The sequence below is a fragment of the Pseudopodoces humilis genome, chromosome 4 (assembly GCF_049639895.1).
Source record: "Pseudopodoces humilis isolate 2021_Gansu_Grassland_sample_001 chromosome 4, ASM4963989v1, whole genome shotgun sequence".
Taxonomy (NCBI): Eukaryota; Metazoa; Chordata; class Aves; order Passeriformes; family Paridae; genus Pseudopodoces; species Pseudopodoces humilis.
This window is the reverse complement of record NC_142203.1, coordinates 74868582-74884081: the sequence shown is the minus strand read 5'-3', so window position 1 is coordinate 74884081 and position 15500 is coordinate 74868582. Positions and strand designations below refer to the sequence as shown.

The 15500-nt window shown below is 44.7% G+C and overlaps 1 protein-coding gene across 1 annotated transcript; it reads right to left on the bottom strand.

The window, feature by feature from the left end:
* Positions 1 to 964: 964 nt before the first annotated feature.
* SLC14A1 (solute carrier family 14 member 1 (Kidd blood group)) lies at positions 965 to 15153 on the bottom strand. Its single transcript, XM_088054096.1, has 9 exons — positions 15072 to 15153; positions 9892 to 10054; positions 8981 to 9170; positions 8420 to 8548; positions 7127 to 7319; positions 5374 to 5521; positions 4656 to 4790; positions 3679 to 3728; positions 965 to 2674 (listed from the first exon to the last, which is right to left on the bottom strand). The coding sequence occupies exons 2-9, from the start codon at positions 10037 to 10039 to the stop codon at positions 2498 to 2500; spliced, it is 1170 nt and encodes a 389-aa protein (XP_087910222.1). The 5' UTR covers positions 10040 to 10054; positions 15072 to 15153; the 3' UTR covers positions 965 to 2497.
* Between the last annotated feature and the right edge of the window lie 347 nt (positions 15154 to 15500).

Genomic DNA, 15500 nt, shown 5'->3' with positions numbered 1-15500 from the left:
AGCTCTCCCAGCCTGGCTCCAAAGCAGAGGAACTCCAAACCCTAGGGCATCTCTAAGGCCCTCTGTGCCTGCTCCAGGTATATTTTAGACAGAGCATCACCTCATCTAACCTCAGTTTGGGGGCCTGGCCAGCATCTTCCCTAGGAATGAATCACTGCCTGGTCCTGAGGAGGTTTTTGTGGGTCTGACCACAGCTCTGTTGACCTAGTGCTGTGCCTTGGCCTGCTTGTGCCTCCTGTATGGAACCAGACTTTGCACTCGCAGGTTTAAGAAGGTTTGATGCTGCAATGTGCCAAAGGACTGAGAGAGCTGGGGCTGTTCATCCTGGCTGTGAGGAGACCTTAGAGCTCCTTCAAGTGCCTATATGGGCTCCAGGGAGAGCTGGAGAAGGATTTTAGCTCAGTCTTGGGTGGGCAGAACACAGGCAATGGCTTCCCAGTGCCAGAGGGCAGGCCCAGCTGGGATATTGGGAAGGAATTGCTGGCTGGGAGGGTGGGCAGGCCCTGGCACAGGGTGCCCAGAGCAGCTGGGGCTGCCCCTGGATCCCTGCAGTGTCCAAGGCCAGGCTGGACAGGGCTTGGAGCAGCCTGGGACAGTGGAAGGTGTCCCTGCCCATGGCATGAGGGGTGGAAAAAGAATGCTTTAACCCGAACAATTTTGTGATTCTATCATTCTGTGATAAGCACGAAGAGCAGAATTTGGAAGTTTCCTCTATATCCCCCACACACTGATTTAAAAATTTTATTTTCCAATGTCTTCTACACTAGTTGTTTAAGAGGTAGCCTATTCTTGGAAGAATTTAATGATAATAAAGAGAGAGAAACTTATACTAAACTCAAAAAAAAAAGAGTGCTTGTTTTAGAAATTAACTCCACAGAATATTATGTAGATATTTATTAAGTAAATCATGGAAATGCTACATTTTACAAGTGAGTGTCAGTCATACAGAAATACTGTTGAACATCTGAAAACCTAAAACTTCACCAGAAGATACAACCAACATTTCATCACAAATATTTTACACTCAGGTCTTTGTGATGTTTGCAAAAATACATGGTTTGGGATTTTTTTTTTCCCCTTCCCAAACTCAAAAAATCACGCTAGATTTTATTTCATCTGCTACAAGAAAAACAGGCTTTGATTTTCTTTTCGTGGTGTGACATTAATGCATGTAGGTTCCTGTGGGCTGAGGGACCTGAGTACGTGGAATATTTTTGGTGAAGATGTGAGCTTCCACATGAGACAGTTTGCCAGTGAGCCAGGCAGAAAGGTGGCTGAGTTAATGCCTGTTGAGGTGATCTGTGCTGTGGGGTGCAAGGACAGTTTCCCTCTTCCCTACCTGTACCCCTGGGGAGCCTGGGCAGAGGTGGCACATGGCTGGTGTCCTGCAGAGCTCTGCTGGTCCCCAAACATCCCTTTCCCACTGCAGGGCAGAGAGAAAAGGCAGAGCAGCAGCTTCACAGAATCACACAATTGCTGCCAAGGCCACCACTAACCCATGTCCCCACATGCCACATCCACAAGGTCTTTAGAACCCTCCAGGGATGGGGACACACCCACTGCCCCAAACAGCCTGTTTCTATGAAGATATTATCCCCAATATCCAATTTCAACCTCCCCTGGCACAACTTGAGGCCGTTCCCTCTCCTCCTGTCCCTGTTCCCTGGGAGCCAGAAGGTCTCCCCTGAGCCTCCTGAGTCCCAGAATTTTGCTGTTTGATATTCATGGGCTGAGAAGGACAGTGTAGGGAGAGAGGTTAAGAATAGATCAGCTCAAATTAGTTCTATTTGTGCATTGACTGAACAGAGACGTTATATTGCATAGGAAAGGGACAGCAATGACTTTCTTGATGTCCCCTCCTTTGCTAACCCATCACCAAGTTCAAGTATTAAGAGAAATCATGAGATTAACACAAAAATCACAAAAATCATGTCCATCTTATGTTTGTTGATTGCTAATGAACATCTCTCTCCATAGGGTTTGGGAGGTCCTCCAGGTAGAATTCTTCACAACCTATTTTCTACTTGGCAAAGAGTGCTCTTCATTCCATTTCTCTGCCACAGTGAAACTCTCTAAGATGCCTCCTATTGCTGTCATAAGCTGTTTAGCCATTAACTTGAAGCCCCCTCATATGCTGAAAGATGCTCTTTATTTCCTTATGTCTGATTTTGGTGTCTTCAATTTTACAGAGCGATTTTTCTTTTCAGCTTATAAGTAATTTTCCCATTGCTTATAATTCAAGTGTCTTTTCAGACATGTGTGCTTTAAAATCATAACAGGTTGATCTTGGAAAAAGTCCTTCCAGCACAGCACAGTCCTACCTAGTAGAAATAATCTTAATAGCACAAACAGATTATAGTGGATTTTCCCAGTGGTGGGAAAAGTCTCTCCACACAGAAGCTGGTGTTGGACATGGTAGCACACAAATCACAGTCTGTTGGGCAAAAACCTCGTGCTCCTGCCTTAAAATCTGATGAGGTTCTCTCTTCTTGGGTCTCTATGCCTCACAGCAAGACCTCTCATGTTTCTTCATCATCAGATAATAGGCTCGGTTGGCTTCTGGGTAGGTGACTTTGGAGAGGGGCAGCTTGCAGATTGCAGAGTTGTTTGTGGTCATGAGCAGGAAGGTCAGTGCAGAGAAGCAGAAAGGCCAGGTTCCTGATGGCACCCCAAACTGCAAATTAAAAAACAATTTTATTTTGTTTACTATGTGTCCTTTATTAGAGTACCACTCAGAGCCAGCCACCTCGGAACAAGGTTTCTGGAGAAAGTCTAGACTTGGTTTTGCATTGAGTCTTTCCTTAGGGAGGCTGGGTTTCTTTATGAGGTCTTGACATTTCGAATTAGCCTGCAGCATTTACCAGCTCTGGTGAGCTGGTGTGCACCTGCCATGGTGAAGGTTTCTTGGGTGGACATGAGGTAGGACATGAGGTATCCACAGCAGAGTGGATAGCAGAAACATTTGGCTTTCCCCTGGGCTGTTGTACTTGGCAATGGAGAAAAGCAGTTAACCCAAATTTAATGTTTCTTTACACACATGCAGGGCCCTTTTTCCAATTGCATCAGGCATGAAGTAAATGTCTGAAAGAGGGGAGGTGTTCTTGTAGCCTGCCAGTGCCTAAAGCTGGTCCAGGAGGGCTGGAGAGGGACTTTGGGCAAGGGCCTAGAAAGGATAAAGGGAATGGCTTTCCTCTGACGGAGAGCAGGGCTAGATGGGATATGAGGAAGAAATTCTTCCCTGTGAGGGTGCCCAGAGAACCTGTGGCTGGCCCTGGATCCCTGGCAGTGTTCAAGGATAGATGAGGCTTGGAGCACCCTGGGACAGTGGAAGGTGTCCCTGTCCATGGCAGGGGGTGGGACTGGGTGAGCTTTAAGGTGCCTTTCAATGCAAACCTTTCCATGGTTTTGTGATTTCATAATTTCATGGTTTCTGTGATTTCATAGTGTCTAGAGCTGAGCTGTGGCAGCTCATGCAAACTCCAAGGATGGAAAGTGGTAAGTCAAGAGTCCAAGTCGCCTGTTCCAGTGGGAATTACACCAACCCCCTGAGCAGATAGTAACCCCTCTCCCAGACTGTTTCTTCCTTTTGCTGGATTTTTCTCCACATCCTGGTGTTTTTTCTGACAAGCCAGGGAAATTCAGTGCTAGAAACCAGCCCTCAGCTGATACACTACTCACCACAGACAGCATGTGGGTCACTGCTGCTCCCAGGTAGGCAGTGAAGAGTGCTGTGAAAAAGAAAGGCAGTTCCTGGTGAGTTCAGTTGCTTGTGGAGCAGATCAGCAATGACAAACACCTCTCATTCTGCTTTGGGTAGCTCAGCTAATGATTATGACCCTCTCTGGATGGTACCCTGCTGAACCCCTTCCTGTGTCTCCTCCAACCTGGAGCATGTGGGAGGGGCAAAACAAACCAGCAAGCAAACAAACAAACAAAACTGGAGCGATGAAAAATGTGCTATGGTATCATGGGCTTTTGAAAAATTCACCGTCACGGAATGTATGTAGCCTGATGGATGGGGTTAAATAGGAAAATAACCCTTCCACCCTCATTTGTCCTGCCTCCAGGGCTTGAAGGGGGGGTCAATGACATACAGAGTTAAATCTTTCTTATATGAGCACTGAATGAGCAATAGTTTCACTCACAGCTCACTGCAATACTGAAATTTCATATGGAATTGCCTTATAAATAATTCTTCAATCCTGCTGTGTTGCCCAGCTCATGCCTTTGATCCTTTTCAAGAGAACGGGGAATGTGTACTGTCTAACTACAGTAGAGCTCCACTCTTCTCAAAGATTAGGCATGTCCCTCTTCAAAGAAGGAATTTGAGCTGGTATCTATGGCTGGAAAAAAACCAGCATGATTCATCCAGCAATGAGCGAACAAACACAATTAATGACTCAAAACAAAGCATCTGATTTCAAAGACCTTAGATAGCATGTGTCCACTGATCACAGCTCTTGCTTTAAACACAACTCTTGGCCAAAAATGAAAGCACAGGGTGGGTTAAAGCCGTGGCTCCAACACCCAGCTCCACCACTCGTCAGCCTCACCTACATCCATCTGCCTGCCTGGAGGTGCCCATCTGGCTCCAGCCCACCTCTGCTGCATCCTGTCTCACTTCAAAGGGAGGTGAAAACCTGCTGGGTACCTACCACAGGCCATGGCCAGGAGGTGTGTCTGCCAGGTGAGAGCCAAGAACATGCCCCCGATGGCAGCGCAGGACAGGGAGCTGTTGTAGCCCCACAGCCCCAGGTAGATTTGGTTGAACGGCGTTGCTAAGCTCAGCCCTGGAAAATAAAGTCAGAGAGGTGTCATTCCTTGGCCAAGGAGATAAAAGCAATGGAGAAGTGGCATGAATACAGATTTTTCAAAGGTCCCAGCCAGAATTTGTACATGGAGCTGTTTGTAGTTGTGTTGCTGTGGTCTAAGGGAATCGTGGCAGAATTTCCCTGTTGTGGCTGAGCTGAATTTGGTGATTTGATTTCAACAGAACACATGTGAGTGAATGAACCTACATTTGAACCTTAAATGCATCCCTAGGCCAGCTCATTCAGTCTGATGGCTATGATTTTCATGGATCTCTTCCTAAAACCAGGAAGACACAGCCAGAAATTAAGTGTTTTGTGGTAAAAATTAACCTCAGCACAACAGACACCTCTTTCTTCTGAAGATTTCCACCATCATAAAACAAGATAAGAGAATGGGAAAGTCAGTCAAAAGAATCCTTAAAACAGAAGTTTTATATTTTGTTTCCAAGCAGCCATTCTCCAGTGGGTGAAATACTTGTGACTTTAAGTGCTCCACTTATTGTAGTTCCTGTTTTATTCTCCATGCTTTTATATAAATCTCTGGCACAAACCAAATCTTTACCTGCCAGCATCCCCACTGCTGAGCCGATCAGTGTGTGGACACAAATGAGTGGAGAGGAGATAAATAAACCAATTAGGAAAATTCCCCCAGTCCAGGGATTGTCACAGCCATAAACCTGGCCCACGCCGACTGGAATGGATTGCAGGAGCTGTAGAAATTAACAAAACAAAACAAACAAGACAATTTTAAGCTTTGTAACATTTGGTTTTTTTAAAGCTATTTTTCTTGGCCAGGCTCATGTTTGGCATTTGTTGGATGCAGTCTTTCTAAGTGGAACATTTGGACACGTCTCAGGAGACAGCAGGGCATTTCCGCAGGGTTTCCCCTTCAATGAAAATGAATCATGGCTTGTTCCCTAGACCTGAGCTCCTCTGCCAGGCTTTTGCTCTAAGATCAGAGATAAACATTTTGTGAAAGGGTTTAATCATCCTCCTTGCATGTGCTGCTGGCTTGACCATTTTTACATATCCATAGGGACCTATGAGAGTGAACTTGGGGGATGGTTCCCTTGGGATTTGTTAGAAATATGAGCAAGAGTTGCTGGGCTGGTGGGAGACAGAGCCCAGCTTCATCACAAGATGTTTTTGAGGCACTTTTCCGTATGCAGTCCCCATAATACATACAATGTTCTTTGAGAAATGCCACTTATGGGTTACTATTTAGTGTCAATTAACTTTCTTTTCTTAATCACTCCCTGGGAACCCCTTAAAATAATCAGCTAAGCCTCAGGAGAAAATAGTTACTCTGATATCTGTATTGTTTATGGTGTAATCCAGAAGAAGAAAGTGTTTCTTTGGAAAGGTCCCACTTGAATATAAATTAAAATTATGTGACTGTACCTGCTCCCAAGTTTTTAACCATTCTATCACAGTAATATCTGCTTGCTCATGTCTAATCAGAAAGATGCAATTTTATAAACAGCCTGTATCTGAAAAATTAAAATTACCCTGTGAGTTAACTGGCATTCTCAGCACAGCCTTAGCTATGGGCTTAGCTAGATGATCAGTATATGCATAGAAATAGAAATGGGTAATTAGATTCAAGAGAGTGTTTGAAGATTTTTATCTATACCCTTTTATCCAACTGCACATGAAGAAGTTCTCATTTTCAGGCTATCAAAAATGTACATTCCTAGAGTAAACCCTTATATTTTGGGTAATAGTTCTCTTATAAATCAGATTTTGTACTGCCAGGCCATAATGCAGTAACAAAGGAGGTGGGCCTATTGGAGCCAGCCCAGAGGAGGGTGAAAAGATGCTGCCAGGGCTGGAGCCCCTCTGCTCTGGAGCCAGCCTGGGAGAGCTGGGGCTGCTCCCCTGCACAAGAGAAGGCTCCAGGGAGAGCTGAGAGCCCCTGGCAGGGCCTAAAGGGGCTCCAGGAGAGCTGCCCAGGGACTGGGGACAAGGCCTGCAGGGACAGCACACAGGCAATGGCTTCCCAGTGCCAGAGGGCAGGCCCAGCTGGGATATTGGGAAGGAATTGCTGGCTGGGAGGGTGGGCAGGCCCTGGCACAGGGTGCCCAGAGCAGCTGGGGCTGCCCCTGGATCCCTGCAGTGTCCAAGGCCAGGCTGGACAGGGCTTGGAGCAGCCTGGGACAGTGGAAGGTGTCCCTGCCCATGGCAGGGGATGGGACTGGATGAACTTTAAGGTCCCATCCAACACAAACCATAGGAATCTATAAAGGAAGATAATAAATTTCTGTATTGTTTTTTAATTGTAAATGAAGGAGACTGTTACCCTTATGACGTCCTACCATTGTGATTTCTGCATCTGCCCAGGTGATATTCGGGGTTGCTGTTGCAGGATGAATGATAGTTGTGGGGAAGAAGAGGTTGTGTGGTCCTGAAGCAGCCAGGTAGAGGGTCAAGGCCAAGTTGAAAGGCAAGGTGAGAACAGGCAGGTCCCACTTAGAGAAAACTGCACTTAAAGCACTGGTGAAAATAGGGCTGAAAGAAAAACAAAATGGTCTCACTAGAAGCTTGTCAGAAAAATCACACCAGAGCCACATCCAAAAACAAACCCAGCTGCAGAAAAATTCATCTATTTTAAATAAATAAAAACTCAAACCAAACCAAAAAACCCTCTCCTTCTATCTGTTTAATTTCCTCAATCTTTCTGATCAAATCAGAGATGAGAAAAGGTCAGTCCATAAATTTTCTACCCCTCCAAAGGCAATAATCAATGTACAGATTCCTGTCATGTTATGTTAATAAGTATGGTGAATTTGGTGAGCATGAGGGAGACAGGATCCAGTGCTTTAATGGAGTTATTCCCCGGCTCAGTCCCAGTGTTTACCTCTTATTTTTAGCACCTGAAGTGGACTGAGACTATGATACCCATGCTGGGTGAGAGTGAGCTGTGAACTGTGAATGTGGCTGTGTGCCCTTGTTCAAGCTTGTGGATCAGCAGTGAAAGCTGGCATCAAAGTGACTATAACTCCACATGAACTTCAGGCAGACAAATTACATGTGTGGTTTTAGCAATCTGCAACTAGACATTCTAGGGTCAAAGACCAGATTTCAAAATTTTTTGCTGGCCAAATACCTAGTGGATTATGGTGTTGTATATATGAGTGAAATATTATTAGTTGTTTGTTTTGATTAGTGTCAACCATCATGTCTTGGGACACTGAACAGCTTCTGTGCTTGGAGAACTAAATTTTCATGACATTTTTATATGGTGACTTAAATAGACGAAACACTTGTGGTTGATGATGGTAGGAAATGGTGAAAATAATGTTCCTCTTGAAACAGAAATGAATTGATGCATCACAGCAATATGACTCACATTCAGAATATTGGATTACACATGATTGGGCTCTGATTTTTGTTGTCCCCACTGGGATTTTTTGTGATTATGTGGGTATTTTTATTTGTTTCTGGATTACATCTGAGTTTAAAGGTGTAAATAACAATGCAGATTTAACAGCACATATGTGTTAGCTGTGTTCCCTTTCCACTGCCGTCTGCATAGAAACACAACAACTCATTCTCACATGTGGGAACTCTGGGGCTGGAAGGAGGAGCAGAGGAGCCATCTGACTTACCAGGTCATGGACACCAGTGCCACTGGCAGGAGGAGCCACCAGTTGTAGTCTCCATCAGCAGAGAAGACAGCCATCAGCAATCCCACCAGGACCCCGTTGTATCCATACAGGCCTGCTGCTATGGCTGACCTGCGTGCAGGAAACAGCTGCCTTGAAGTCTTCTCTCCTGAGGACACTTTGCTCACACCAGCCCTCCCTCCCCACCCAGCTGTGGCTCTGTTTGGGGATGACCTGCTGGAACTCATCCACCGACATCCGATTTCCACACTTGGGTCAGTGCCTACCCCTTCTGCAGGTTTGTCCAGAATCCCTCTGCACCAGGTGCAGCTGCTGGGAGGACCTGTCTGGTCCTACCAGATCAGATATGTGCCCAGTCAAGGCTGTATCACACATCATAGAAGGTTTGGGTTGGAAAGAACCTTAAAGACCACCTTGTTCCAACCCTATGCCATGGGCAGGGACGCCTCCCACTAAATTCAGGCTTCTCATCCACATGAAACATCTAACACATAAATCAGCACTGAAGTGGCCACCTGGGGAGGGGGGAAAGGGTGGACTTACCTGTCCTGACACAAAATAAGTGCTGTTAAAGTTGACACAACTGTTCCCACACATCCTGTGAGTGTCCACCATGGGTTCTGCAGCAGGAGGCCTGTCAGAATGACCAGCCCACTGAGGGGATTGTTGACAAACATCACCTGGGATATCCCACGCAGCACCCAGTCAAGGAATTGGATCATGAGAGGTTTGTCTGGAAAAGATTAAATTCAGTAATAAAACAAGCCCCCTAAAGTCTGCAGATGGTACTGATTTGGGATGTATTTTTGAAACTCAGGAAGAGTTTTGGCAGTGGGACTTGGCACCACGACTGAAGCAATGAATCAACAAGACTGTAAAAGCTGACAGGGATTTATTATGGTCTACACTGAAGTCTTACAGCTGGAAAACTGAGATGAACAGTGAGGTTGCCAGAACTCTGTGTTATAAAGTACCCTGGACCAGATTCATATGAACCAGCTAATTTATGATGTCTGTGGCTCAGATGGCAAATCGTGTGTGTATCCCACTGCTGATTTATTACAGGGACCAAACACACCCACCTATGTGTAATTTAACTTTACAGTGGCACTAGGCTTGACAGAAACTGCTCAGCTGAAAGGACATGGAGTGTTAAGAAGAATGGCAGAGTACAGAATAACCATCCAGGGCTATGTTCTGTGGGACTAAATTCACCTTGTTCATGGCATGCTGGGAGATAAATGTCATCTCAGACATCCCCAAGATTTAGGCAGTATGTGGATCTCTGCACAAAGCTTATTTTTCCCCCCCTACAAAATGGACATAAATCGGGGTAGAGGTAGTTCCTGTACTACTCTAACTTGAATCACGTCAGCTGAGAAGTTAGTTATTACTCCTTTGATGTACTTTTTATTTGGAATCCTCTCTCATTAGTCACTATGAAGCAGGTTTACCTTTCAGCCAGGTTCCAAAATCCTTCATGTCTCCAGTGAGGTAACCCACAGCTCTGCAGAAACTCTTCCCACCTGTGCTCAGTGGATTCTGCTTCATTGGCATCCTTTCCCCCTTGGTTTCTATCTTGACATCAACGCAGTTTTCCATGTTGATATTCTGAACCTTTGATAAAATTCAAGGGGAAAGTAAAAAAGAGAGTTCATCACAATGTATCTTTCTGATCCCTGTTTATTTTCTTTACTGCGTAACTGCTCACTGTGTGTTACTTTGGAACTAGAAAGAGGAAAATCCTTACTCTGAACACCTGATTCTTTTGTCTCCATGACCACATTCCCTCTTTCATTTCACTGTCCTTCCAGACTTCCATGCAGTTATAAGAATATGTTTCATTTATTAACTCCTCTGCTGCTTAACCCATATTTCCAGCTTGAATTTATTCAGGTTGTGCTGAGGTTGTCCATGGTGCTTTATTCCATTACTCACATGCATTCATACATTCCTTTTCCTCATTTGAGCTGCACTTTAAGCTGACCAGCCTTTAGAAGAACCCAGCATTGACTCAAGAGTTTGATGCCCAAATTCACAGTTCCTGCTTTCCACTATGCCTTTGTCATGTTGTTTTCTTCTCTGCTGAGACAATAGTGGGGACTGCACGTTGGAAGCTGTAGTAAGAAACCCTTGGGTACTAATGAAAATACACTTATTACATTTAGCAGGTGCTATAAAATGTTTAAATAAGGTAGGGAACTGTTGTAGGCCCAGCAAAGGTGTTTAGGCCTAAGTAAGGTTTTTGGGGTGTAGGACTGGGAAATGGGGTCCCCTTAGGGACATGTACTGCTGGAATAACCTTTGGGACCTCAAACAGCCTAGACAACTTTTTATTATTATGATTTTTATTATGATTTTATTATTATTATTATTATTCAGGCATGTGGATCAGAGGCTTAGAGCTAACGGTAAAAAACAGTGCCTATACCCAATTCATTGTCTGTCTAAGAGCCAATTCTGAATATGAAATCAGCAAATAAATAAAAAAAAACCTGTTCCTGGAGCATACTCTGTTTCCTGAAGTAGTTCATGGAAATTATCAAGCAAACAGCAGACAAAGTGTGGTGGTGTGTGAAGACTGAACCAGTGGTGCTTCAGGTCTCACTGGTGAGTACCAGCTTATTCAAGAAGTAATGAATTTAAATTGGGAGTTGATAGTCTAAATAGGGTGATACAGACACACAGGTCTTGTGTCAGTCCTTGACTCACTCAAAACTTTACCAAAAGCCTTATGAACCTTTGAGGGGGAGAACCCATAGCTCAGAAACACAGGTGCTGAGACACTTAGGCTGCTTCACCCCTGGGCATTGCACGTCCAGTCCCTCCAGTGTGGTTCAGCAGCTCAGAGCTGGCGTAGGGAAATGCCTGTTTAATGCACCATTGTTAATCCTGGGCAGTTTCTCACTCTTATGGTACTGGAGGGCTGGTGGTGACCTTTCAGGAAGCAGTAAATATTTGCACAGATAATAAATGGACATTTTCCACCTTCTGGAAGAGCCCAGCTAATAGGACAGGTTCCATGTGAGAAGCTGATTACAGGACCAGTATATAGAAAATAGTATTGAGTTTGGCTTTGTGTAGGACATGAAGGTAAGGACCTGGAATAAAAAGGCTAAGGAAGAAAAGCAAAGGAGGAAAGAGAGGTGCTGGGGAAAGGCTGTTTTTTGAGTTTGCTATATTTCATTACCTTAATTCATTAACCTTGCACTTTTTTCATACTTTATTCTGGAATAAGTGACTTGAATGTACTTTCAGTTAATTCAAAATTTCCAGCCAAGATAAATGCTCTCAATTTGGTGAAAGTGCATATACATTTTCCTTTTAAAGGAAGCAGCTTGGGCTTTCCCTGTTGCTAACCCATAAAATAAAGTGCTGCTGCACCGCAGAGTGATCCTGCGAGACCCATGCTGTCATGCCCTGGGTGTTCCCCTTCATGCTGAGTGAGGAGCTGTTTGCACTCAGGAGTCTGCAGAACGGGGTGTAATGTGCATGGGAAGTATTGGAGTCACTGTTCAGTCAACTTGTACAGTGGAGATAAAAATGGATGAAGCTGAGGGTCTGAATTCACCAAAAAAATCGATGTATTGCTTTGCCATGTGAAGGCAAGTGTGAGCTGGCAGTGCTCCTCTGGGTTTCCAGGGGCAGAAATGAAGCCAGCTCACTGCAGCTGACATGGCAAAAAGACCAGGTGACCTGGTGAGTCACTTGCACTAACCTGTCTCAAACTTCACGCTCAGTGAATACCCAGCGTACCGGAGTATTCAGAGTCAGAGACTGCGGGGTGATCGTGGTTACCTCCCGTCCAGCAGTGCTGCTCAAACTCATGCTCATTATGTCACAGAACCATAGAATACTTTGTGCTGGAAGAGACCTTTAAGGCTCATCTATTCCAGCCCCTCAGGCAGTCCCATTTGATCCAGGGATGGGTCTCTCTGGAGAGGGACCGCAGGAATTTCATCTGTTCAGTAGAGCAGGTAGGGAGTGACAGGACAAGGGGCAGTGAACCAAACTGAGAGAGGGCAGGGATAGATTTGACATTAGGAAGATATTGTTCTATGTCAGGATGGTGAGGCCCTGTCAGAGACTGCCCAGAGAAGCTGTGGTTGAACCATCCCTGGCAGTGTCCAAGGTCAGGTTGGACAGGTCTTGGAGCAACCTGGGATAGTGGGAGGTGTCCCTGCCTATGGCAGAGGGTGGGACTGGGTGAGCTTCAAAGATGATTCCTTCCAACCCTAGCCATTCTATGATTCTTTATGCTAATGGAGAATGAAACCATTACTGAAGAACCCCCTCACCCTCAGAGCAGCCAGGTGGGAAATGGGTACAGCCCAAGAAAAACCTTTGGTTTTGGACGGGGTCTTCATGGCACAGTAAAGACCCAGATGTAGCCCCTCTGGTTTCATGACCACCCTGAATCCCATCCCAGGCACAGGTGGGGGGGCTGCATCCTGTGTGAGGGGGTTTTGTTGTCACCAGAGCCCTGAGGCTTGTCCCATCTGTTCAGAAACAAAGTATGAAGCACTTGCACCACTTGTACTTAAAGAGGTAGTGAGACACTTGGAAACTGGCACCAGCATAAAGTTTTTTAGGCATTTTTAGTGATTTTACAAAGCAGTACCTACCACATATATGCACAGATTAATGATTTAACACATTATGCTGCTTCAGGGAGTAGGTGATAGCAGTAGGTATATAAGAAAGGAGAGAATACAAAATGTGTCTTATCTCAGAATTGTGGATATGCACAGAGAATTTTAACACAGTGATGTCTGTATAATAGTGCAGACTGAAGTGTACATGTTCTGATGGGGATTTCATGTGTGCTGGTCTGCAGTGGGTCTTTTGAAGACCTGCAGTTGAAGCTATGCAAACACAGGGTTTTCACTGAAAGTGTTCTTTGTTAGTGCACAAAGGAAAGAAATGGAAATAATTGCAAAAGGAGTGTTCTGCTGGAACAGGGGGGCAGGTTTGGTAATATTTTTTTTTTTAAATTCTTGATTTCTATTAGGCTGGGAAAAAGAAGTTTATTTAAAAACTAAGTCCTGTTCTCAGACAGACAGCTTGGAGCAGCTGCCTTGTCTGACACAAACTCTAGAAAGGTGCTCCAGCCCTGAAGTGCAAGCTCCCAGTACTGGTGTGTAGCTGGTGAGACACTGGAGCAGGAGCAGAACCCAGGCAGAGCCATCTAAATGCACTTTTCACCTCAGTTGTGCAAGTGATTTGTAGTGTGCTGTAAGTGCAGAGAAACTGTTTAAAACCATTTTCATGGGAAGTGAGAGCTCCCCATGAAACAAAACAGAAAACATAAAAGATGTTTCTCTTTTATGAAGATGAAATCATCACAGGGCCGAGATGCTAATCTACCGTGTTTTTTTAATCATCCTTTCAGAGTTAATAAATGTCCTGTAGCAAAGTACTGACGTTATGCAACTCCGTGTCTCCCTAAATCAATTTTCCTTCCACTTGTGTACACTTCCTCCCTGTCAAGCCATACCCACGGCACCTCAGCCATGCCTTGTTAAAGCTGGCTCCGTGCTGGGGCTGCACTCCTGCAGCATCTGGCCCTGCAATTACTCCTTTATTCACCTGCTGAGGAGGAGACAAGCCTGGCCACATGTTTGTGTTGTGCATGGTAAGAGCAGTGTTGTGCTTGCAGCTGGGAGAGGGACAGAATCTTTAATTTGGCTGATGACTACTCCCAGGTAATGGGCGCTTCCAAGCTGGACATTGGGCTTTTGGCAGGGAAAACGCAGCAGAATTATCTGGTGCTTTCTCTTCTTTCTGGAATTTTCCTCTCTCCCTGCCAAAATTCAGGTTTCTCTGAGGGTTTAATTTATGGAGAGGTATTTGTTTGTCCGAGGACCTGCTACTGCACAATCGCAGCCATTGTATCTTGCATTCTCTGAATTGTTGCTGTGAAGTCTGCAGGCAGCCAAGCTCCGTGTGCAGCCTGTTTTTAGAGGAATTCCTGCATCCAAGCACAATAGGAGGAAAGGGCCAGACTCTCAGCAGCTCTAAATCCAGCACAGCCCGTGTTATGTTACCAGGGGTGTAGTAAAGCTGGATTAATATTGTGTTAGGCATAGGAACACACACAAGCACAAGTACAATCCTTGAAACAGATTATAATGCACTTGACCCTCACTGGAAAAAAATGTTTCATGTTCTCCCATAGAAGGTGTATTTCAAACTATTAGTTTGAAAGAAAGTTTACCCCACAGATTCAAATGTTCATTAAGCTCACATACAATTCAGTTTTCAGAGACCTGTCTGTCAGGGACAGAGAAATACAAAAGCACTATCACATCAGATGTGTATTATTACTATCTAGGTATTTTCATTTGGCAAAATGGAAAGGCAGCGAAAGGAAATGTTAAAGAGCTCCCGTTATTTCCCCTTTTTTTTAACGTTTCTTTCTTTTTTTCCTCCAAGGTTCAGCCACCTGGGCTAAGCAGTACTAACAAATCCTCACCTGGCTGGAAGCTTCTTGATAACTAATATTCTTGTGCTCCTCCTGAGCTGTTCTCCTGCAGCAGGACTGCTCAAATGCTGTTTGCCAGGTGTTTTGAGGGAAAGACCCAGGTAAGTCAGTACCAGGGTGCATTAAAAGGAAACAACAGAGTGCTCTTACCTCTCAGATGAGCTCAGGAGTAGCTGTAGGTTTGCTGGTTAGGCCAGAAGGAAAGTAGGGAAAAAGAAAATGTCCCACTGGCTTATATAGGCTAGCATGGCTCCTGTCCTGATATTACTGATTTGTTTCTCCTCCCACTTAGTGAGCTCCAAGTGAATGTTAAAAAGGTTCTCCTTTGAATTCTCCACCTTTCCTCTTGCTCTGTCCTGGGTCTCTTGCCAACAATCTACCCAAATGTCCTCTTTTCCTCTGTTTTTAATTTTCTTTAATTTTTTTTTTTTATTTTTACTTTTTCTTTTTTCTCTCTTTTTTTTTTTTTTTTTAAATAATTCTCCTTTAACTTTGTCCTTTCTTCTTCTCTACCATTTAAAAGGATAGAAGATTTTAAAATGGATTGTCAGTGTACCTGAGCTTGACCTCTCCAGCATT